Source organism: Pogonomyrmex barbatus, unplaced genomic scaffold (assembly GCF_055798465.1).
Source record: "Pogonomyrmex barbatus isolate J1 unplaced genomic scaffold, ASM5579846v1 scaffold2, whole genome shotgun sequence".
In the NCBI taxonomy this organism is placed as follows: Eukaryota; Metazoa; Arthropoda; class Insecta; order Hymenoptera; family Formicidae; genus Pogonomyrmex; species Pogonomyrmex barbatus.
Genome location: NW_028297116.1, coordinates 6,566,130 through 6,591,305, shown reverse-complemented (window position 1 = coordinate 6,591,305; position 25,176 = coordinate 6,566,130). Strand labels below are relative to the sequence as shown.

Below are 25,176 nucleotides of genomic sequence, written 5' to 3'. Positions count from 1 at the left end.
ATTTTCGATGAATGAACGTGTGTGGCAATAAGTGATATCTATTCTATAATGAGAACGATAAATTATGGAAACAAATAACATCTGTAATAATGAGGTATATTTTTTAATGTTCTCTTAATTTTTCTTTAAATCTCTCCTCTTTTTTTTATTTGATCTTTATGCTGAAAAAAGTGATTTAATGCAGCGCCTATTATCGCAAGACACAATTGTATTAACAATCGTGAATATGACATTCTATTTTGTTTGCTTTATTGACGTTTAATCAATTAATTATTTATGCGCTAATTATTACAATTACAGCATGTCGAAACGTCGACACGATAAGATTCATCGCCGATCGAAGTCATTATTGTCAATTAGGCGGGCAAACATCGATAATTACGTCTTCCAAATTAATTCCACACCCGACGGCGAATCCGTTCTCCTCCTATATCTTTTTCTATAATATCATTGGTTTTACGTATAGTTTAGCGCGAGAGTCATTTCATCACCAGAACAAAAAGAGAGGATAATAAACGTCGATACATATAATTAACGAAATAATGATCGTGTCATTATAACGAACGTGACATGATTAAGGGCTGCGGGGAAATCAAGGAATGAGGGAGGGAAGTGGAAACGGGGTGGCAGGTGCAAAGGAAGGTGGTAATCGCGGACATACGCGCGCACGAACACACACGCGTACACTCGGCGGGCGTATTAATTGCTAATTATTAAGTATTGATTTTTTTAAATGGGGACGTGGAGCGTAGCACCGGCTGCCCCCGTCACCCCCCACCTGGGGGTGTAAGGGGCGGGAGACCGCTCATTCGCGTCGAGTATTAGTCCGCGGACTATTTTCCGCGGCGCGCAAAAACGAGTGCACGCGCGCATGCGCACGCGCGCGATAATGTCAGGCAACGTTGGATGGCGGGAAAGCGCGGGATCGCGTGAGGACCGTCGGATTCACGAGCATGGGGATTGCGCGGTCCCGACGGAGGGAAAGTGGGGTGCGTCACTACCCCGCGTTAAGACGACACCACAGCGAGGTCATCGGCGCGGGCACGTGGGTAACGAGCGGCGCGTAATCACGCGCCCATAGACGAAAGAAATTGGCGGGCGCAAACCGCGCCAAGCGCAGCAACGATATTGGCCAAGATGGCGGATCAATTAAGAGTGCCGTGCGCCGATGCGTTTTATTCTTTGCCGCTCCGCATGGCCGTGACGTCGTTCGTCGTTGCATCGATGTAATATTACGATTTACGCGAGAACAGCAGCGGCGGCGACGGCGCCGTAGATACGCGCGCGCGCTGCGTCGGCGGCAGGAGGAGCGGCGAGAGGGAGGAGAAGGAAGGGAAGGAGGCGCCGCGCGCCGCGCCGCGCCGCGACGCGAGGCGCCGGCGGAATCCATAAATAAAACAATTGGTTATATACATATGTTTTTCAAATCGACGAATGCTATTATATATTTTGTATTGAGCACTCGGCACACTCCGGGGGGGAGAGGCGGACGGACGGACGCACGCCGACGCCCGACGACTACCCGCGACGCGGGCGAGCGCGTCTGTTTTTATAAAGAGCACACGGGCACGACGACTCGCGTCGCGTCGCGCCGTGCCGCGCGGCTTATAATCTCGCCCAATCCGCGGCTCCACTCATAAAGTATACCGGCGGAACAAAAAAAGAGGGAAAATCGTTATAGAATAATCAAGCCGTCGCGCGTTCGCCCGCTTTCGGCCGCCGCCGTTGTCGGGGAGACACACGCGGCTTCTTCTCGATCGCGTATCGCCGTCGTCGTCGTCGTCGTCGTCGTCGTCGTCGTCGTCGTCGTCGTCGTCGTCGCCGCCGTCGTCGCTGCTCCTCGCGATCGAGGATGCCCCGTCGTTATCCGAGTACATGAAGACGCCGCTTACGCGGGCTGACTTAGCCGCGTCGCTGCTCCGTGAAAAGAAGAGAAAGAAAAAGAAATAAATCGTCGATAGTTCTCAACGTGAAGACCGCGTGCCTGCCGTTTACTATCCGCGAGGATCGGCCAAAACGAAAAAAGTCTTCCAGCGGTGGAACGAGAAGAAAAATCGTCTCCCCTCTTCATCCCTCTCAACAGCACATCGTTCTCCTCTTTTTTTTCTTTTCGCATTATTTCTCGTCTCCGCTTTTCTCTCTTCCGCTCGGCTTTTTCCTTTACGTTTTCTTCGTTCTCTCTTCCCTTCGTTTTCTCGTCTCTTTTTGAAAAATGGGTACGGCGGCACGCGATCTCGAGCAGCAGCAGCAGCAGCAGCGCGATCGGCAAGCGGACCGGCCCGTGGCGCAGTGCCGGATCTGTGCGACCGACATCACCACTGACGACGACGGGATGCACATTTTCGCCGAGGACGGCCGGCGTCATTATCTGCAGACCAAAATACGGAAATATCTGCACGTCCTGGTAAGTGAAAACGCGCGAGGCGCGTTTTCGCGCGTATCTCGCGCGACGGTCGTTTTTTTCCCTCTCCCTCTGTGTCTCTTTTTTCTTTCATATGTATATATCTCTCTCCATCTGTTTTTTTTTTCTTTCAAAATTTGTCTCTACGCGGCGTGTGTCGTGATCACGTGCCGGTCGCGATTCCGTCGTCGGTGGCTCTCAAATTTTCGAAATTCAACGTTTCGAAATTCGGCGTCGCTGGACGTTCGCCGATCGCGAGACGATCGGCTCGATTTCCGAGGCGGCGACTTCGAGATCACCTTGCGCGATCGTTCCGCTTACCGATCTCTCGCGATCACAACGATTTTGGATTCTTCGAGATCGAACGCGATCGCGAACATTCGTGATAAATCACACGATCGTTCTAAATTCGGTTTTTTTTTCTCTTTTTTGTTTTCGCGAACAGACCGATGTTCATCGATGAATCGCGGAGTCGAAATTGAAACTCGTTCATCTAAATATAACAGCGACATTTTCGTGCGATCTAGATGCTTAAGAGCGCCGTTACGCCTCGCGGAAAAATCTCTGGCCGAAAATTAATCGCGTCGTATTGTTTAATGAGCCGCGAAAATGTCAGCGATCTTGTCGGAACATCGACAGCGTGACGATCACGGGCAATCGCTATGTGCGAGAAAATTGTACATCCGTGTCGAGCGCGACCATTTTGTGCGGGGCAACAAAAGTGTTAAAAATTAGCATTTTATTGATTGCAATAAGTATACCCGTGCTTCGCGCGCGCGTGTGTGTGTATATGCATGTATATATAAGCGCGCGCTATATATAAGTCCGACTACATTTATAAATACAATCGGAAATGAGGACCGTCCGCGGAGGAGCGACATCGGGAAATGACGTAGCGCGGAATAAATCCCACCGATCTCGGATGTATTGAGAGAGGATTGCGGGATAACCTATCTTCCGAATAAACAGACGTTTCATCCTTGCTATAGCGATATACCGGCTCGCGAAAGCTAGGTTAATTGCCGATCCAAAGACGTAATCGAGGAGAAATTTGACACGCGTAAATAGTTAATAATTAAAAATAAAATAGTAAAGATAGTAATTGATGATAACAAAATGCTGTTTTTATTAATTTTATGATTAACATAAATTATGTGCCGTCAATCCTTTATTATTATTAGAAATTTAATAGTGGATTTAGTAGAGATTATTTATTTTGAATATTAAAAGCATTGAATAATATTGTTTTTAATACTTAAAATAAATAATTTTCAGTATTAAATTTCTAAAAAATAAGAGATATCTAGGAATGATGGATATAATGGATTGATATATTTTTCTTCTTAGGATGAATTATATTTGCGAAAGATATAAACTGACATATGGAATATAAGCAAATTTAAATGCTAATGTAATAATTAAGGAATAATTATTTCAACAAAATTTCTATGATATATTTTAGAACTGAATTCCATTTTGAAATGTTCCCCAGGTGTCATCAGAGGACAAATTTTCAAAGATGGTCTGTTCTACATGTATCAAGAGATTGGAGGGTGTCCATCGCTTTGCAATGATGGCATACCGTACCCAGGAGAAGTTAAGGTTGCAGCTTTATGGTAACATTGACAATACAAATCCTATACAAGATGTCGAAATGCAGAATATTAAAGGAATGCAAGATACTACAAAGAAGACAGAAGATCGAGGGCTGTTACATTCGATCTTGACCAAGGTATAAGGTTATAAATTATATAATTATATAATATTTTGTATATATATTACATTTTTATATGTGTAAAATATATATTATCATGTTCCATGCAGGGTGCAATAGAAATTTTAACTGAGGACGAACCATTGGGACCATCAGAGTCAAACTCTCAAGAGGACAAACATTGCACTCCGAGTATGGAGGAAATGGAGGTGAAAGTGGATCCGATGCTATTTTTGCAATGCGGTATGGAACAATCTGCGTCTGAAGTTTCAGATTCTTCGGATAACGAGGAAGAAATAACAAGGACGCATACACCAGAGCCGTTACCTTTAACAAACAAGTAGGGATATTTAACAATGTGGATAGTATTAATAGCTGAGCATGTTTGGTTAATCTCTCTTATGTTCTTTTAGAAATATTGAAGCGGAAGAAGAAGAAGACGAAGAGAAAAAAGACGAAAGTGTATCTAAATCGCAACAGGACAGTGGGAAAACTATATCCAATGTATCAGCGAAACCACATGAATGTACAATATGTGCCAGATCTTTTATATCGCAAATCGGTTTGCAAAATCACTTATGGTCGCATTTACCCAGAGAGAGAAGGTTCGATGGAAAGTCTATTTTGCAGTCTCAACATGTTTATTCTACGAATGGTGTGCTTCACACGAATAGTGATAACAATTCGTCCAGTAACTTCATCTGTCCAATCTGCAGTAAAAAGATTTCTACGAAAGGAAATTTGAAAGTGCATTTAGAGACTCACAGGCCTAAAGGAAAGTACGGCTGCGACATATGTGGAAGAATGTATGTTGCATTATGCTATAATAATTTAATCATAATATTTAAATTTAATATTTAATTACATTACTACTTGAAATATCATCATTACTAAAAATTTTTGTAAAATAATTTTTTAATTTGCTTGTATCTATATTTAAAAAATATTAATATCTTAATATTGAATTTTTATATCACATTTGTTTGAGGAAATTACAAATATCGCTAATCGCAAATATCTAAAGAAAATTTGATTCCTTACAGTTTTAAAACCCAATCGAATCTGTTCAGACACAAGGAGTATCACGGCGGCGTACAGTTTCCATGTAATGTATGCGGGAGAGTGTATCCAACGAATTCGACGTTACGTGCCCACAGCATAACGCATTCGGATTTGAGACCGCATGCATGCCCGCTCTGTGATAAGACATTCAAGCGAAATCAGGATTTGAAATTCCACATAAATCAGCACACGGGTGCGAGGCCTTATCAGTGTCCTTACTGTCCGAAAGCTTTTGCGAGCTCCGGCAACTGTTTTTCACATCGTAAAAGAATGCATCCCCGGGAAGTCCATCGAGATCGACAGAGGGCGGCAGATCTAATGAGATGAACCATGGGCAGTCAATATGAAGACTGGTCTTAGAATTTCAGATAAATGTTCTGCCGAGGTGATCGTATATTGGCCATGTATTAGTATCTGTCGTTAACGTAAAATTTATTTCCAGAAGTTAACGGTGCTAAGGTACGAAAATGAGAATTTTGTATGTTTTATTGTTCTTAAATTATTTATACACATTTAGTGTTAAGTATGTTGTTGTTGGTATTATATATTTTGTTAGTTATTTATTGGATACATGTCCTTCTACTGTCTGATAGAAGATGTTCCATGACACAAGATATTGGTCAACTTCCATTATTGTTAGTAAATTTAGCGTTGAAGCTTTACTATAGTAAATAGCAAAGAAAGTAAGTTTAAAATTTCATAGCCAGATTTAAGTATTGATACGTCTAAGCTTATTTTTTTATGCCTATTGATGCAATTTATATACATTATTTTAATGATAGGAAGTAATGATTGTTAAATGTTTTTAGGGATATAATCTGATTGTATTATCATAAATATATTTTTTTTTAACTAGTTGACATGTTTAAATTTAACAGATTTTGTTATATATTTATTTTTGTGATATTGTCTACACTGCCATTTTTGCGCATACTTCTCCATTTTTATTTTATTTTTCTCTGACATTGTTAAAATGGTATTAATGTAAACAATAATTATTATAATTTCTAATGTATTTCTATAAAATGTGTAACAAGATATATTGTAAATCTAGCTTTATACTCTACATGCGTATATGACATTATCTTGACAACTCTGTGATAATTATATTAATACTGGTCGTTTTATACTGGTTATGAAATTTACAACTTACCGGCTGATATAGTAGGGATATTATTCTATGAGCGTATAGATTGTACACGATTGTAGCATTATTCAAATGGTGACGAAGATTCTAAAGAAAAACACATTATTTTATTCATAGTGATCAAGAAATTAATCCACAGGGAACTTTGTATGGGACGTATATATCGACCAAAAAACGAAAAAAAAAATTTGTGGAAATAGGAAGAAAAAAATAAAGACTTTTGTAGTCTGTGACATATTTTTAGCACAATACAAACATCATCATAAATGTTAAGACTGTATACGAAAATTACGTGTCAAATTAGATAGTAATCTTAAGAATGTGGACAAGACCGAATGTTACATGAAATAAGTCTAGTCATCTAGCAGTATTAATAAGCAAGATATATAGGCGCTGTAGTCGACATTACAAATATGATCGTAACGTTATTCTTATAAGCGAAATATATGAGATAAATGTTAAACAGAAGTCTGAGTAGTTCTAGGAAGGCATAGTTAAGTTAGTTAATTAGCTAGGTAGTTCATGTAACGTGTAGATAATAGTCCGTGCTTCCGTATAATGCATACATTCGCACACGCGTTAAAATACTGCAAAAAGCGCAAATAAAGAGCATTACAGGCTGAAAAAGAAATGAGTACACTTACAACAGTCATTACACAAAACAATAAATAGCTCATACGTATCGCAGAGGCAAAGAAAACAGAAAAGTTATGTATAACCACTTGTATTAATACAGCATTATTAGCTCCTAGAGATACAAGCGTGTATTTTGCGATTACGTTTTTTCCGGACCGCGCTTGCCGACATATATATACATACACTTATATAGAAATAAATAGGCAACAATAAATAGTGATTATATATATATAAATATATATATATATACAAAAATAATCAATTTTTGATAAAGAAAGAGCATCCGAGGTAATCAATGCTCGCGGCTCAATCGTCGTCATTCTTGCATTTTAGACCTTAGAGAATCAAAAATTGAGTATTTTTCTAAAACCGACACGCCAAAGACAGTCCTAGCAATCGAGACTAGTAATTAACAATAATTCAGAAGTGCCAGTTGTAACGCAGAAAATTAACATAGCATATATAGCAGCGGACAAATACCATGGAGGATCATTTTGTAGAATTAGTGCAAATACATCATCCATAACATATACATGAATAAATTTATTGTATAAAATTAATTGAACATCCTGTATTCACGTTCACACGGAAAGAAATATGTTATTGAACTGTGCGTATGTTGTGTTATCGATGATCATGTAATTGCGAATAAAAACAACGCAATTTCAAACAATTACATCATTGATGAAAAGAGTTTTTATCGATGCGCATAAATAAATAGATAAAAATGCGATAATACGATCATGGACATATTTTTAAAAAATTTTTATGATTTTATTTCTGAGCTGTAGTAATATTCATAGTTTTGAAATATTTCAAACAGATGGATATCAAATTTTTAAGTAAAACTAAATTCCTCAAGACAACTTTTTATTTCATTCAATGCATAGTGTATAAAACATATTTTATTAATTATTATTAGATTTTACTACTAGAAATTACTACTATTAGATTTATTTATCTATAATCTTATTTCGAAAGATTAATTTTATTAATTGTTAAATAAATTTTTTTAAATATGGAATTATTAAAGAACCAGTTTAATTAAGAAAATTCATAAACATAGAAATATATTATTTTTAACTGTATTTTAAATTCTATTTTTTTTTATTTCAAGTTTTAGTTTGTAGATGTCCATCTTTGGTTTAAAAAGATTTTGGTTTAAAAAGATTTTGGTTTAAAAAGATTAACATCAAATGATAATAGATATTACAGATAATAGATATCTTCTAATATCGTAATCAATAATCAGAAAATTGTAAAATGACATACAACACAAGACAACACAACGGATAAATTTTTAAATATTTCCCTCTTTCTTTTTCCAACAAAGATAATAAAGAATTCGAAATATATATTAAGCTTATGACCACATAATATCGCACGTGGAGATACATATGAAGATTTTATTTTGCTTGGAATTAGAAATTTAACAATTATTTACGACAAAGAATCCTAATCAACAAATTTAATAACTATAGGAACTTAATAACTATTAATGGAATTCTAGTAACATTCCTCTGAATTGATCAGAAAACCGCACTCATCATTAGCATTAATGGAAGCAATCCCACTTTTACCCATAATTTATGCCTGTATTCTTTCATAATATCTGAGAAGTGCATTATATCTCGTTTGCGTCTAATTGTATCTAATTTGCTTAATTTGTAATTTATTAACATTCTATTCCTTTAATATCATTGAATATGTGACATTTCAGAGGTTTATCTTATTTAGTATTTCTTTATCAGTATTTTTTTTATTATGTTTTTGTATGATTTTTAAAATGATACACTAAATTTACATTTATTTACATCCTACAAGGTATTGTAGAATTCGTAAACATAAAATACACAATGCGAGTTTTTGTGCCAAAAGAAATAATATTTCTCTCTTCAAGACTGTTTCTATGAGCTGTACTTTTGAAACGAGGATAATTTTAACAAATAACTGTTCTAAATTTTAAATGTTTTTGCTATGAACACTTTTCACAATTTCTCTAAAGATTTCATAAAACTATATTTAATAATGCTAAACTATATAACTATATAACTTACTAAAACTATACTTAAATATCGCTTGGAATATATTTTGCTTCGGAAAATTTTTTAACTGACATGATTTGAGACTAAAAGTAGATAAGATAATATATGGATAGTGATCTATATTCATAAGACAGTCCTATTCGCAGAATAAGTATAAAACTAGGTCATTCGAGCATACAGAAAGTGCATTTTAAAATATTTATTCAACTATTTGTAAATATTTCAAAAATATCTATAAATATTTCTTTATAGCGGATAAAATAACATTTTGTATCTAATCTAATTTATTTATTTTAATTTTAGCTTCAAACAGATATTAGAAAGTTTTCTTTTATAGAATACGTTGTATTTTAAACAGCAATATTATGATATTGTGCTTAAAAAATCTTTAAAGAAATAAGACAGTACATCATCTTTGATTTTTGTAGCTTCAAATTGCTTAGCTTTAAATTGCTCTCATTTAAAAATTATAACTTAAAAGAGAAATTTTGAGACCAAAGGAAAAAATTGTTCTTTCAGAAAATACCAACAAATAACGCAAAACGTATAAATGAAGTAATGCCAATTAGCATAAGAATTGATAGGCAACGATGTTCGCTTGTTAATTTGTTTTAACTTGTCGATAACAGAAGACACAACGATGACTTGTGATTTATTTGATTGACATTATTTGATCGCAGACACTTAACGGCGGCGCATAATAAATAATAAATGCTGTAATCGCTGTGGAAAATTAAACGCGAAAAGACGCAATACAGATATCTCTCGTCAAGATATTTACAGATGCGCTTAGCAAAACGATACAACATCCGGCGTAATCTCGAATAAAGTTGTAGAAATAAAGAATAACAAATAAGATACGGTGCGGTATATCTTCTTACAGATTCTACGCAGTATTTGAATCAACATTGCTATTCGCGGAATTACGCAGTACACATCGAGAGATATATTGATCATGACGATTCAGAATCTTTACAGTGTTACTATTGGTTACCAGTAAACAATACAGTCAGAGAAGGAACTTGATGTATATGCTCGTTCACACACATGTAAGATATGTGCGCATTGCGGGTATAAATTAAATAGGAAGGAGATAATCGAGTTCGTCGCAGTTTTCATTTTTCATACAGATACTACGACGTTCCTTTATTAATAGCCGTCTTATTATTGGAGTGGAGCATTAAATTTTCTATTTAATTTACTGCTATAATAAAAACTAATTACTACTATATTACTACTATATACTATATACTTTAATATTGTTAAAATATAACTGCTTTATCATAATAATGTGTTATTTACATTATTATAATAATGTTTTGATATTCATAATTCATCCTTATTTTAAAACTATTCTTTTGTTCTTTAACTTTTTCTCTCTATGAAAATAAGAAGAGATTATTATTTCTTGGAATTAAGAAAGGATAGAACAGATTTGCGTCCTAAAAGTAATGTCTGTCGGACATATGACAAAATCGAAGATGAATAATACGAAATGACAACAGAGCCAGTTAAAAGTTCAACGAGGATCAACAACTCAACGAGAATCGATATATTACTTAATATCATCTACATCATTGTTACGTTATATTGGCAATTTCGAGAAATCTTTGTTAGCTTGATTGCTCACAATTTTAAGTTGTTAGAGTTTAAACGTTAAAGTTGTTAGTATTTAAAGTCGTGATGGATCAACGACATCCAGTACTAAGAAATGAATTTATTTGATAATGTAATATATCGTATCTTTTATATACAAATGATAAGATAATTATGTATACATATTCGTCTAAGAATATCTCAGTAGATAAGATGAATTTCCATTTAACAACAAGCAATTAAAAATATAAAACGTGATATATAAAAATCTAAACCACATAAAATATTATTTTTCATGAACTGTTTTAAATAAAGTGTTTTGATATACTTTTCATCTAGATACGCTGGATACTACAAATATCGTAAGTAAACAACCAACAATAATTATTTTGATAAATAAATTATAAATGTAAATTCCTTGTAAAATGTAACCATAATGCTTAATATAATCCATTCTATGATAAATAAAAAAGAAACACAACTTTTATTCTGATAGCTAAAGTTATAGAAAATGCTATCTAACTCAGCTTAGAATATATTTTAAATATTTCATAATTTCAAAACTGTGTGTGTGTGTGTGTGTGTGTGTGTGTGTGTGTGTGTGTGTGTGTGTGTGTGTGTGTGTGTGTGCGCGCGCGCGCGCGCGCAAAAAATGTAAATTACTACATTATTCTTATGTAAATATATATAGAAAACTCTTTTCGACTGATATGAATACATATATGCATATATTGTCAATTTCAATGAACTTTTTTCTTATGCAAAACATGATGATATTTTGCAAATTTATTCGGTACATCAAAATAAATAAAACTAACTGTTACATATATGTGCACAAATGTATCACATTAATAATAATGTAGTAAACAATGAAGCACGAAAACATTTCACAGATCAATCAATTTAGTAAGAAAAAACAAAAAAACGAGAATATCATATCATGAGATAAAAGGATGAATTTTAAAAATTTGAAGAATTTTAATAAAATTATTTTTTTCTTTGATGATATTAATTGTGGAAGGAACTGACTTATTATTGAAAAGCAGAATAATTAAAAAATAAAAAATCAAATAATTTTCAGGAAAGGAAGTTTCTAGAAGCTTGAATTTCTTTTTATAAGATAAACAAGCCAATTTAAAAGAATAATCGAATGAAAGAAAATAATCGAAAGAATACTTATCGAAAACGAAAAAGTAATAATTCGGAAAATTCCAACGTGACTAAAAAGTTTATCTTCATATATGCCAGTAGCATGATTCATCAAAATGAAACTCGAGGCTCTACTTAGGAATCGCTGACTTCCATTATGACATGGGATTCATAAACTAAAGTCCTAACATTAATTTTCTTCCCCGCATGCGAACTTTGATAAGTTTATCTATCATTTTTTTTTTCTTTTCTTCCAATTGTTCGGAATAAGAACTGCCGCAACGCGCCATGTTGGTGCAGTAAACGTGTTGCCCCTAACGATACATGTGTTTAATCGAACTATTAGCTAATTGCCGTCGTGAAACGCGTACTATTATTACACTTCCCTTGCCGATGTTCGGATTGACGTAACCCGATCCTTGAAGAAGCGCATGCTTAGGTAATATATACCTAGGAGGAATCGTATATATAAATTTTAGCAATTATATAAAAATGTGTGCATGTGTGTGCGCGTACACACGCATACACAGTATGTACACACGTGTGTGTGTGTGTGTGTGTGTGTGTGTGTGTGTGTGTGTGTGTGTGTGTGTGTGTGTGTGTGTGTGTGTGTGAGATATATACAATATGAAGTTTTGGATGGTAGTCATGTATATAAACTTGTTCTAATTAATCACGCGATGCGATTATTAAGAAAAAAAAAATCAATTGCAAGTTGATGGATTGTATTCTTTTGTTAATTTAGAGTAAACTCGGTTCGAATTTTAATCTGAATTCACACAATGGAAAGTTCCAAGTGTAGTGTTTGAAATGCAATTTTTTTTTATAAGGAAAATTAAAATATTTGTTAAACTTTAATTTACAAGAAGAAATTATTCTTTGATTTTTCTTATCATCTTTTTTAAATATATGTATAAGGGTGTTTTTGTAAAGCAAAGTAAGAATGCAAACAATAAAACGCACGAATACTCTATGTATAACATAATGTCTATTTAAACATTGAAGTATATATTTATTTATATCTCTAGGAAGTAGTATAATAGTCGGAATAGAGAACATTTGGAATAGAGAATACAGCCAAATTATTCTCGATATTTGCAGAATTAACAGAACACTATCAACAGAACTACTTGTCTCCTTTCTTCATTCGCATAAATTTTTTTACCTTTTCGTTATCTTTATCTTTATCATTATCGTTATTATATAAGAATGACGTCATTATTCAACTATCTTATAGCCTGTTTTTATATTTAAGATCGTCTTAAATACAGACACTTAAAATGTCATAAACCAATCACAGAACCGTATTAAATTATTGAAACATTACTTAAAACGATCTTAAAATAAGAACAGATTACCATCTTTAAATTCTCTTGATCTGACGAACTGTTTTAAACATTTGATTTGAATTTTTAAATTTGAAATATAATATATATACACACACACACACACACACACACACACACACACACACACACACACATAGAATTTTTTAAAATTTTCTTTAAATGTATTAAAAAGAAGAAAAAATAAGAAAGAGAAAAAGCATAATAAAATATTTAAAAGAAAATCAGATATAAAAGAAAAAGAAAAAAAGGAATAAAGGAAAAAAAAATTCTTTTATTGAAGTCAAAGTTTTCGCTATAGAAACATTGGGTCGAAGTTCTTGCCATAAAGACTTGTTTTCTTTTACAATGTGTATTATATTTACACGTGTAGTAGATGTATTGATCAATACATATGTAATAACAAATGTGTCTATGAGGGAGAGAAGTATTCGACATTGCTAACAATAGTGCAACGTCCTATTCATCTTTGAATAAGATGAATGTAACTGAAAAAATGGAAACTAAATTAAAAGCTTTTGTTATACTCTTCATTAGACATACTCTTTTGCCGTTAGAGACATACTCTTATGTCCTTCTTTTATTGTATTATTCTATATTGAAAAATTCCTAAACTTTAAGAATTTGAAAACAAAACTATTTACTTAGGAAAAAAGAACTTAAAAAAAACAACTGACATTGTTAAAATACATCATTCTTGTTTTCCTCGATAGAAACATGCAGGCAATTTGACAAATCTTTTTGTTTTTCTACATCAGGTAGTCTTTCGTCATAGAACCTTGTTTTCTGTTTCTTCTTCGTTTTCTATGAGTTTTTTTTTTTATACGATTAAAATGTTATAAAAAATAATCTTTTAATAATTTTTATCGCTCTTTGTGAGCAGCATTTATATCTCTTATAGAAATGAACATAAAGGGGAGAACGTATATGATACATGTTTTTAATAAAAATAGATATAACATATCCTTACCTGAATTCCAATTAATTCATTCAAATAATGTTCATTTCTATCAATATCTATTAATTTTAATTTCAATTAACATTTTATCTTATTCTAAATCCTAGAATCAAAAAAAGATAAAAATAGTTAAACTAAGATTAAAATTAATATTTATATTAATAGAAATAGACATAATATCTATTTTGTAAAAGACGGAAATTAATTTCTTTCTTGCTCAATGTTATGTGAAAAAAAAGGGTCAAATTACGAATTGTTGAAATCAAACTCCAAAATATCTATTATATTCGAGCCATGCTTGATGCAATCTCTCCTGTCGCGCACTAGGAGGATTATTTGTATATTTGCCAATGGCATTGGAGAGTGTCGTCACTGCAGTCCGATCTGCATCCATCGAGAGGACCATCATCTCTCTGGAGTACCGGGGATTCGAGAAAATATATGTATATATGTATATTGTAATATACGTATATATGTGTTCATCATTGTATTGTTGACGTGTTATTTTAAACACATTATTTGCGATAGATATCATCACATGCCTCGGTAGTCGAAGGGATAAGATGTCTGCCCGGTAAGCAGGAGATTTAGGTTCGATTCCTGGCTGAGGTGATATTTTTTCGCAAAAATAATTACGAGTTTTCACTGGTTCGTGGTCGGGCCCCGCCGTGACGCACACCCTCCCTTCTTATTTCAAAATATCTATTACATTAACCAAAATATCTAGAAATATTTAAAAATATTAGAAAAACTAAAAAAATTAGAAATTTAGGAAAAGAAATTAGATTAAGAACTAATTAAATTATTTGTTTTATGCAGTTCTGTTGTATTCGTTATTAATTAAATTAATCACAGTTTAGTCAAAATGATTCCCTTGATTAATCCCGCCGATTACAAATTTAAACAGAATTACTTAAAACAAAATTTCTAATTGTACAAACTTGTCCTTTATCTTTCTTTTTCATACATCAACAAAAAATTAATTTTAATTTTCCAGGTTAATAAAATAGCTAATTTGTCGATAGTCATAATCAATTAATCGCAAATTAATTTAATCGAAACTTAATCAGAATTATTTTTAATTTCTTTATTCATGGAAAAAAAGAATGTTGCACGTTACAAATAATAGCATGAATGTTCTTTTTTCGCAAATAAATTTGATGCTATATATTTTTTATAAAATTGGAGAATAACTCAAAAACGTATCAACGATTTTGTTGTTATTAATTATTAATATTAATATAATAAAAAATTAATGTTAATATTAATTTTTTAATTGTAAATATACAAATTATAAAAATAGGTGTAATATATCTCCTTAGAGATATCCCGATGAAGGGCGCAACGTCTCGTTCGCGCGGGAAAACGGACGCCACGTGCCACGTGGATCCAAGATCCAGACGGATCCGAGACGATTTTTGATAACAGCGTGGCGCGGGATCGGCGACGGGTGTAACAGGCTGTGCCAACGGCGCCGAGCGCGTCCTTCAAATGTTCCTCTATCGATTCTCACGGATCGTATATTATACCGCGGCTCGCGCCGAGGCATGCTAGTTGACGCCACCACGTCGAGCGATCATCATCAGTGACGGGAGCGATCGTCGCCGGATCGTCGCCGGATCGGTAACGAGTCTCGCGCAGATAAGATCCGATAAGACTTTTCGTCGTGACCCGCCCCGCGCACTCGCTTTGTTTCGTTCGTTCGTCTTCTCCGCGGGCGATCGGAATTTTCCCTCTTTTTTTTCTTTCCTTTTCCCTCGAACGATCGAGATCGGACGAAAGAATGAGGTTCATCGCGAGCTGATTAACTTTGATATATCGTTAACATTTTTTTCATTGCTCCGCCGCGAATTTAAAGACGGACATCATCCCGCGGTTATCCGACGATAGCTGACGTTCGCCCCGTTTTTGCTTCCACATGCAGAAAGTGCAGCAGCTGGGTGTAGCTGAATAAGACACAGGCAGATCTACGACGAGGAACGGGAACGGAGAGGGAGAGAAACGGCTGGTCGTACCTCTCAGAGAGCGGGCACGCACCGACGGTCCTTTAACCGAGATGTCAACAGACGACGACGGCGGCGGAGGCGGAGGAACGTGTTGTACTTCGCGGCAGAACGGCATCGTTCAGCCGCTGCTGACAGGTACGTCGGCGATCCTCTCGATCCGCGACGCGCGCGTCACTCTAACCTCAATATCGTTCGCCAAACTACACTCGGGATGCGCGTTGCGACAGCACGTCCTCAACGGAGTTGTCCGACTGCGACGAAGAGGTCCTGGTTTCTCAGAAAGCTCCGAAAGCTTCCGCATGATGAAACGGGAACGATCTCGCAATGGAGAGCAACAAACGCTTTTTTTTTTTCATTTTTACGAAGAGACGTTTTTTTTTTTACATGATACATGATACGAATAATTGGATCAACAATCTTATCTTATATTTCTCGATCACGAGCGGGCTCACCCGATGTCGGAGCGAGTTCTCGAGTCGAGCGCGGAACGCGAACGCGCGTGACCTTGCGAGATCGCGAGAGGCGACAAGCAGGCGATTTCTGACCTACGACCAAAGTTCAGTTGCGGAATTATGTATGATAATTATGTACGACGTTATTCCCTCGGAAAGGGCACACTCGGGCATCCTCCCCGCGAAATACATGATGCAAGAGCGTGATTGTACTTTGTAAATACGCAACCGCGCGTATCTGACGATAATGTAAGCCGCGCGCAAACATCTCGCGACGATGCGTTTAAGTCAACGCGGAATTCGCTTGGGTTCTAACGTGGCGCAAAGCTGTTGCTTTCACGTGCAGAGAGAAATGCGCCGCGTTTCCTCTAGCATCCGCCGTGAGTCGCAGACTCGATGATAAAATAACGGCTTTGCAACGTGCAATCTCTCCACCGGTGGAAAAGCATAGTTATTAGACGGTTGATATTTAATCGCGTGTATACAAGCTGGCCTAAATCGCCTAGTATTAGCACAACTTGTTTCTTATGTAATTTCTTTTTTTTTTCACCAACGATATATTATGATTTGTTTTCCGTAAGTTTCTCTAATACGCTATCTTAATACGCTATCTTTTCTGTGTTGTTTCTTATATACTGAAAAGGAATGTTATTTATTTTCAGATTTGTATGAAATCACTATGGCTTACGCCTATTGGAAGAGCGGCAAGATGAACGATCACGCCGTGTTTGATTTGTTCTTTCGTAAGAATCCTTTTCAGGGGGAGTTCACCATCTTTGCTGGTCTCGAAGAATGCATAAAGTTCTTGAATAAATTCCATTATTCTCCTAGTGGTATGTATCTACCACTTTTGCTGCCTATATATTTTATAATTCTTTTATAAATTTGTATAATAATTTTTTTTTGTATTGCAGATATCAAGTACCTGAAATCGACCATGCCTACTACAGTAGACCCAAGATTTTTTGATTATCTGCAAAGTCTTACTGCTAGAGATGTCACAATATATGCCATAGACGAGGGATCTGTTGTATTTCCAAGGTGAGTTTGAAAATTTTAACATTATTTTGTGAAATAATTCTTGAAATTCTTTCATTTGTCAATTTTTAATTTGAGCAAAACACATCATTGTAAGATTAAAAGCCTCCATATTTTGTGAATTCTCTTTTATTGATAAAAGACTCTAAATATAGTTTATAAGTTTTTCGATTGGCCGGTAAGCCGTTTTTAGAAATATTTATTGATAAAAAAATTTAGAATATAGGCTTTTACATATAACGTATAATAGTATAAATAAATAGTATAATAGTATAAATAGTTATACAAATATAAAAAAATATTTAAGTTTAAATTATGTTTTTATTAGAGTTTTAATTTTTTAATATGTGATTGGATTTAAATTGCCTAAATTTAACTATTGGTTTTAATTGTAGAGTTCCACTGTTAAGAGTGGAAGGATCGTTAATAATGGTACAACTTTTGGAAACAACTCTGTTAACATTGGTTAACTACGCAAGTCTAATGGCAACCAATGCAGCAAGATATCGCATGGTTGCTGGGAAAAATATAACGTTGCTTGAATTCGGTCTTCGAAGAGCACAAGGGCCTGATGGAGGATTGAGCGCGTCTAAGTACAGCTATGTTGGTAAATACTTTATATTTATTTTAGTTATTAATTTAATAAACTATAATCAGTTTAAAATACAGAATAATTGTAGTTGTAAATTTGTAAAACAATATAAATTTAACATTGAAGCAAAAAAATTTGATTTATAAGAAATTTGTATCAATTATTAATAATAATATATTAGCTTATGTCTGCATCGCACATTTCTGTTATTTTTGTTCGCGTTGCAAATTTGATATTTTTATTGTATATAATAGTTGCATAACGTTGAAACAATGACTTACATTGCAAAAGCAACATAGAATAAACATAGAATTATATATGTAGAAATCCTTATTGCATATGCATTGTTTTATGTTTAATATCTAATTGCTTGTAAAACATATAATCATTTTCTTATATAGTACATCTTGAATAACGTTTATGTCTTTATTAATCATATATATAAGATTTTTGAGATATACAAAGTTTTAAATATATTATGCCAATCTGCAGTGTAATATATATAATGAACATGGAGGTGTCTGGTACTATTCCATCATCCTTACACTGATTATACTTAAGAAAATTTCGTGAAAAGTGAAATCAATACATTGTTCTATCTTGTGCCAGTTGGTACTGCCTAGGTGATGAGTAACAATTTAGGTCAAACTGAGGATATATATGTGTGTATATATATATATATATATATATATATATATATATATATATATATATATATATATATACCGGCAATGTACACACACACACGCACACACACACACACACACACACACGCGCGCGCGCGCGCGATATCTATCATATTAGGATTAATATTTTGAGAATTTTGTATTTTATATATTTTAATGGATATGCAACGTGAATTAATTAGAAATTAAATTAGAAGGAATTTATTTTAAATTCAAAATAATTTGCTATTTGTTACAGGGGGATTTGATGGAACTAGTAATGTTTTGGCTGGTAAATTATTTAATATACCTGTATGTGGTACACATGCACACGCATACATCACGTCCTTCACCAGCATCAGTGATCTACGAGGAAAAGTAAATATACCTGAGAACTTTTATCTTTTTACAGTTAATAGATAAATGGTTGAATTATATATTGAAATTGCAAGAAATGTAGTCGAAAAGAGAAAAGAAAAAATTGATTGTTTCTTTTTGCAGACATTAGCGCATAAGCAAACCGGCGACGTTCTAGATCTATTGGAACTCGCTTGTAAGCATCGTGAAGCTATCGCCAATGATTTAGGGGCTTTGGCCTCACAGGCATCTGGCGGAGAATTAGCGGCTTTAATCAGTTACGCCGTCGCTTTCCCAGAAAGATTCACCGCTCTCGTGGATACGTATGATGTTAAGAGGTATGCTATATTGCTTGTTTATTTAATGCTTTCAGCTTAAAAAGAGAAAACCTGATATTTGTATCTGAAGTTTTTAATTTGTGAGCTTTTATTATTTTATTTTCGATGTACTTTTGCATCAATTTTATATTAACTTTCTGCATGAGTGCTTTGTTATACATTTTTTTTTTATTTAGTAGTATATTCAGCTTGTGTATTTTGCTAATTGGTTTGTTATGCTTTTATTTTATATTTATTTAATATTTTATGTTAACAATTATATAAAATCGTGATAATTATCTGAATTAATGGAAATGTACAAATGATATTTTAGAAATAAATTCTTTGAATTTATAACGATGATTATTCAAAATAAAACTGATATTTTCTAAAATGCGTGTATTGTATATTCTGAGATTTACACTGAGATATACACTATGCAATATGTTAATTTACTTGTTATAATGTGCATTTATATATGCGATAGAAGTTATTTGTAATATATACATAGGTAAAATAGTCTTTCGCATAGATGTAGAATTGTAAGTATGTCTTCAAAGATCTGTATTATAACAAAGTCTCTTTTTTTTTTTTACACATTTTTATCTCATTACCTATTCATCTTTACACAAATGTAATTAAAAAATAATTAGTGTACTTTAAAGTAAAAAATTAAAATCCACGAGATGGAAGTACATTTTTAATGGGATTTTCATTTGTGTTTGTATACAATTTAGTTTTATCAGCGCGTCGCTGATATAACTAATAGGCATGACGGTACGCGTATACACACTGTAGCCTAACAGGAGTGTGTTTGTAGCATTGAGACGTCAGCCAAGGGGCAGGCACAAGTGGCCGGCCTAAATGTAAAGAATAAACTTCTAACTAACGGGTCCAATACACACGCTCAAAACGGTGTGAGAAACAACCCATTTATATCAGAATCAACTTCGCAACTTCACAAGAACGGCTTTTTAAGACGAGGTGAATTGGGTGAGCTCTATGTGAGGTACGATATCGTTCTCTTTGCCTGTTTTGCGGAATGCAATTCTCTTTCCTCCCTTTTTCGCGTCAGATCTATGCTTTGCGATACTTTAAGGACTTTTTTTGCTACATCAAAACTCGTAATCCTTCTAATATTTTAATGATCATAATCACACTTACTGGATACAGAGAAAGTTAATTTTGATATACTTTTATAATCTTACAACTTAAAGACTCTACTACTCTTTTTATTAATAATTAAAACGTTTAATAAACGTTTTAAAACGTTCAATTAATTTCCTCCTCTTCTCTCCACTTAAAAAATGTTAAAATATGTTCTCTCTCTGTAAAACAGGCAAATTATAAGCTATCTATGTTATTATATCATGTTATTTTCATGACATCAATTAGAGATGAAATAATAAGAATATTATTTTTTATTAGAATTTAGTTGTTAGTCATTATATATTTGTGATCTTATATAGTGCCCCTCCCAATTCTACCCCTTACTTTCTCGGTAATTAATATGGGCACATTTCATGTGAATATTATTATATTTTATATATCTTGCTTGTTAAATACGTGTTTTGTCACGAATTTTGTTACAATATTTTAATATACAAAAATGTTGAAACACTATACAAATGCTGAAATACTATACGAGAATAAATATGTTACAAAAAAAGCGATATATAGCGATATAGGGTGTCCCAAAAAAATGACCAAGTGGTAATATGCAGATAGAGCAGACTAAATTGAGTTGAAAAGTCCTGTATTATTTTGCGATTTTCGCAATAATTAACGAGTTATTAATTTATGAAAATAGTCAAGTTGCAAGCGTGCGGTGAAATGGATCGCCCAGTGAGACACGCGTTCGCCGTCGTTAGGCACATGTGAAACACGCTAGGCGCACGTAACGTACGTAAATAAAAGCGTAGTCATTGCTGCTAATCAACAACTCCACGCGTGCCTAATGCGTGTCTCGCTGAGCGATCCTATCTTACCACGCGCTTGCAATTTGATTATTTTCATAAATTAATAACTTGTTAATTATTGCGAAAATCGCAAAAATCACATCAGGACTTTTCGACTTAGTTTTGTCTGCTCTACCTGCATATGACCGCTTGACCATTTTTTTGGGACATCCTGTATGTATATACATTGTAATAAATTTAGCATGTTCTCGGTCTAGATTGATATATTTAGTTGGTATAAATTGGTGTTTATAAATATAAAATTTTCTTTATTAGAGGCATGATAATATAATAATTGGTTGAAATAATTATTATTCTATTTATATTATTAGTGAATGCACGAGTTTATGTAATCTTAATTTATTTTACGCGCTTGATTTTTTTGTGTGCTATGTTTCTTAATTTTAAATTTGACAAATCTAAAAAAAATGTTTAATATTAACAAGGAATATAAAATTAATATAATAGAAATTCAAAAAATTTTAATTTAAGAAAGAAATCATAAAAAAATCTTAAAGAAATCATTTCTATAAAACAAGTAATCATTTATGATAATAAATTGAATAGATATGTTTCTTATAATATATAAGTAAATTCTTTTAAAGATATTTGTTAAATGACAAAAATTATGAGCAAACAAGTAACAAGAATATGATTTCACAAAATATAGAAATTTTGTCAAATTTAGACTTAATTTTATGTAGTTTTTATAAAATTATAGTATAAAAAATATATGACTAGATTGTTTGGCATTTAATATTTAATTATAATTAATAAAATTATACAGAAATATTAGTTGCCAAGATATCTTCTGTTTCCTGTATAGGAGTGGTCTCTTAAACTTCTGTGCGGTAGCGTTAGCTTTGAACGATTTGGGATATAAGGCTATTGGCATCAGGATTGATAGCGGTGATTTGGCTTATCTCAGTAATGTTGCGAGAGATATTTTCGAGAAGATTGCTGTCAAGTACGACATACCGTGGTTCGCAAAATTGATGATTTGTGCGTCCAACGACATCAATGAAGAGACCATAATAAGCTTGAACGAGCAGGTAAAATAGATTTACAAATTATAGATAAATAGATTTACAAATTATAGATAATAGAAGATGTAACAAATATGTATATCTTTAAGAGTCACAAAATTGACTGCTTTGGGATCGGAACGCATCTCGTAACATGTCAGAGACAACCAGCATTGGGTTGTGTTTATAAAATGGTAGAGATCAACAACGAACCAAGGATTAAGCTCAGTCAAGAAGTCGGAAAAGTGACGATACCGGGCAGAAAGGATGCCTATAGATTGTATGGATCGGATGGCTACGCGTTGATAGATCTTTTGCAGAAAACTACGGAGGAACCGCCACAAGTAATGCAGAAGGTTCTTTGTAGGCACCCATTCCAACAAACGAAAAGGGCTAATGTTACACCGTCCCGAGTGGAACCTTTACACAAGGTATCACTTGATTGAAATAATAAATTTTCAGATTATAGTACGCAATATAATATAGTACACAATATATAGTACGCAATATAATATATAATATGTAGTATGTAAATGTATAAGATATTACTTTATACATTTATATACAGTTCGAATTGTTTAATCTGTACTTCAAATTTTTCTTCTCAAGAGTTTGATTGTCTCACTGCTCTTTTTAATATACAAATATTTGATATTTTTTTCTCTAGTTTTTTATTACTATCTATAAATAGAAATATATTTTTCTAAACTATTTGTCGATTTTTTATAAACGGTTTTGTACATATTATTATTTGTATTACTATTATTAATAATATTTAAGATTTATAATAAATAAAAATATGTACAGATATATTGGAAAGATGGTAAATTATGTCAGCCATTACCAACCTTGCAAGAAATTCGCAACAGAGTGCAAGAATCTCTCAATACATTGCGTAACGATCACAAAAGGAATTTAAATCCAACACCATATAAGGTATATAATTAATAATTAATATTTTAAGCAAAGATAGATCATCAATAGTTTTCTCAAATTTGCGAATTGGACGTAAAATTATTTTAAAAACAAAATGTTTAATATTTTTTTAATCTAACATTTTAAAAAATTTTTCGATTTAGTGTAAAATAGATATTAGTATTGTTCATTAAAATCCCAGAGAAAAGTTTTTTTTATGTTTTTTTCTTATGTCTGTTACAGGTAGCTATCAGTGATACTTTATACAGATTTATAGACGAATTGTGGTCACAAAATGCGCCGATTGGAGAATTACGGTGAAGCATACTACTCTTATACGAGAGTATTGTTAAACTAGTCTCTAGCAATTATAAAAATAATAACAAAAGAATTAAGAATCACAGATTTTACAAATAAAATGCTTAATAAATCTTTTTCCTAAGAGCAATGACAACGTATCATCGCAGTCGGATATATATACATCATAATATAACACGATTGCGTCGTAGAATATATCACGAGAAAGAAAGAAGAGCAGGGAGAGCGAGAATTGTAAGAGCTATTTTTTACATTTTCCATTGTTGAAAATTATATTATCATCGTCGCAATCTATTTTGGTAAATCTTGCGCAAATCATATAACATATTTGTATAGTTTTACACGATTTATATAGAGCAAATTGTTCTGTTACAGAAATCTATTTAGAGTAGTTTTGTCGTACACACATACACGTATTCTTATTCCTATTTCTTAAAGAAAAAAAAGTACAAAATAGTACATGTGTGGTCTTAGGTATGCACAAATCAGATTTCCGTATCCTAATGATAATTAACTCTCTACAGAACCAGTCTAGATATACATATATATATATACAGTTGAAATATTTCAAAATAATGGAAATGTACGGTATAATTGTTTCATTACATTTTTTTAAATTTCGGTCGCATTATCGTTGCGTTTCTGGATTTCTCTATTTTTTTCTTCTTTTTTGTATTTTTCTCTTTTTTTAATGATTTTTTTTATTATATGATTTAATATGATAAATTCCAATTATGTTATTATTATGTATATAATTGCTTGAAGACTGTTTTAATAGTATTCTCGTATAAGGGTGATACATTCGATGTAATATTTACCGTTGTTATTCACACAAATGTACAAAGAATGTAAGCATAATAGTTATTATACATATTTATAATTTTACATTTATGTATAATATGTATAAAAATCTGTATCAAACATACATTAAAAGAAGAAAAGAGAGAGGAAGGAAAATGTATTATATCTTAAATTAATATTTGACAATTAATGAGCAAAATTTAAAAAAAAATTTTTTATTATGTTCACATTATAATTGATTTTCAATATATAAATTGCTACATATGTAAAATATTCTCCTGATTGACTCCGTTTGAATATTTATTCAAGAAAAGATTTGTTATGTCACACTCTGTTATGTCACTCATTACTTCTCTGAATAATTTTTAATTTTGTCCTTAACATTTAGATTGATATACCAATATATCACTTAGGTTCCACTTTGTTTTTTTAGTCTCAATTTATCACATATTTTCATAGATCTGTTATTCTTTTATATAACACTTGTTTATCATGTATAAACATAATTGTAAAACATACTTGTGTTTTTTATAGCAAGAATAAATAACATATAGCTGTTACATATTTCTGTGTTAGTAATTAGATCCTTGTTAATTATTTTGCACTTTCTTATTTATTCTATGCAAAATATCTTCTGAAAAATATAAATTTATGAGGAATATCTGGATGTGAATATTT

The 25,176-nt window shown here is 33.0% G+C and overlaps 2 protein-coding genes across 7 annotated transcripts; both read left to right on the top strand.

Moving 5' to 3' along the window:
* The first annotated feature begins 1,039 nt into the window (after positions 1-1,039).
* LOC105433900 (uncharacterized) lies at positions 1,040-7,636 on the top strand. 2 transcript variants are annotated; one of them, XM_011649386.2, is made up of 5 exons: positions 1,040-2,404; positions 3,894-4,133; positions 4,226-4,455; positions 4,529-4,921; positions 5,159-7,636. In XM_011649386.2, the coding sequence occupies exons 1-5, from the start codon at positions 2,213-2,215 to the stop codon at positions 5,502-5,504; spliced, it is 1,401 nt and encodes a 466-aa protein (XP_011647688.2). In that variant the 5' UTR covers positions 1,040-2,212; the 3' UTR covers positions 5,505-7,636. The 2 variants fall into 2 exon arrangements, with proteins under 2 accessions (XP_011647688.2, XP_011647689.2); XM_011649387.2 differs by lacking the exon at positions 1,040-2,404 and adding an exon at positions 2,584-3,461.
* A 4,390-nt stretch (positions 7,637-12,026) lies between these two features.
* Positions 12,027-25,058, top strand: Naprt (nicotinate phosphoribosyltransferase). Of its 5 annotated transcripts, none has more exons than XM_089077199.1 (12): positions 12,027-12,189; positions 15,979-16,195; positions 17,175-17,345; positions 17,427-17,553; positions 17,946-18,157; positions 19,067-19,185; positions 19,309-19,502; positions 20,302-20,490; positions 22,266-22,491; positions 22,539-22,895; positions 23,272-23,400; positions 23,623-25,058. In XM_089077199.1, exons 2-12 carry the CDS (start codon positions 16,111-16,113, stop codon positions 23,698-23,700), a joined length of 1,887 nt encoding a protein of 628 aa, XP_088933325.1. In that variant the 5' UTR covers positions 12,027-12,189; positions 15,979-16,110; the 3' UTR covers positions 23,701-25,058. The 5 variants fall into 5 exon arrangements, with proteins under 5 accessions (XP_088933325.1, XP_011647686.2, XP_088933324.1 ...); XM_011649384.3 differs by lacking the exon at positions 12,027-12,189 and adding an exon at positions 15,518-15,677 and having other exon boundaries at positions 22,575-22,895; XM_089077198.1 differs by lacking the exon at positions 12,027-12,189 and adding an exon at positions 15,518-15,677.
* The last annotated feature ends 118 nt before the right edge of the window (positions 25,059-25,176 follow it).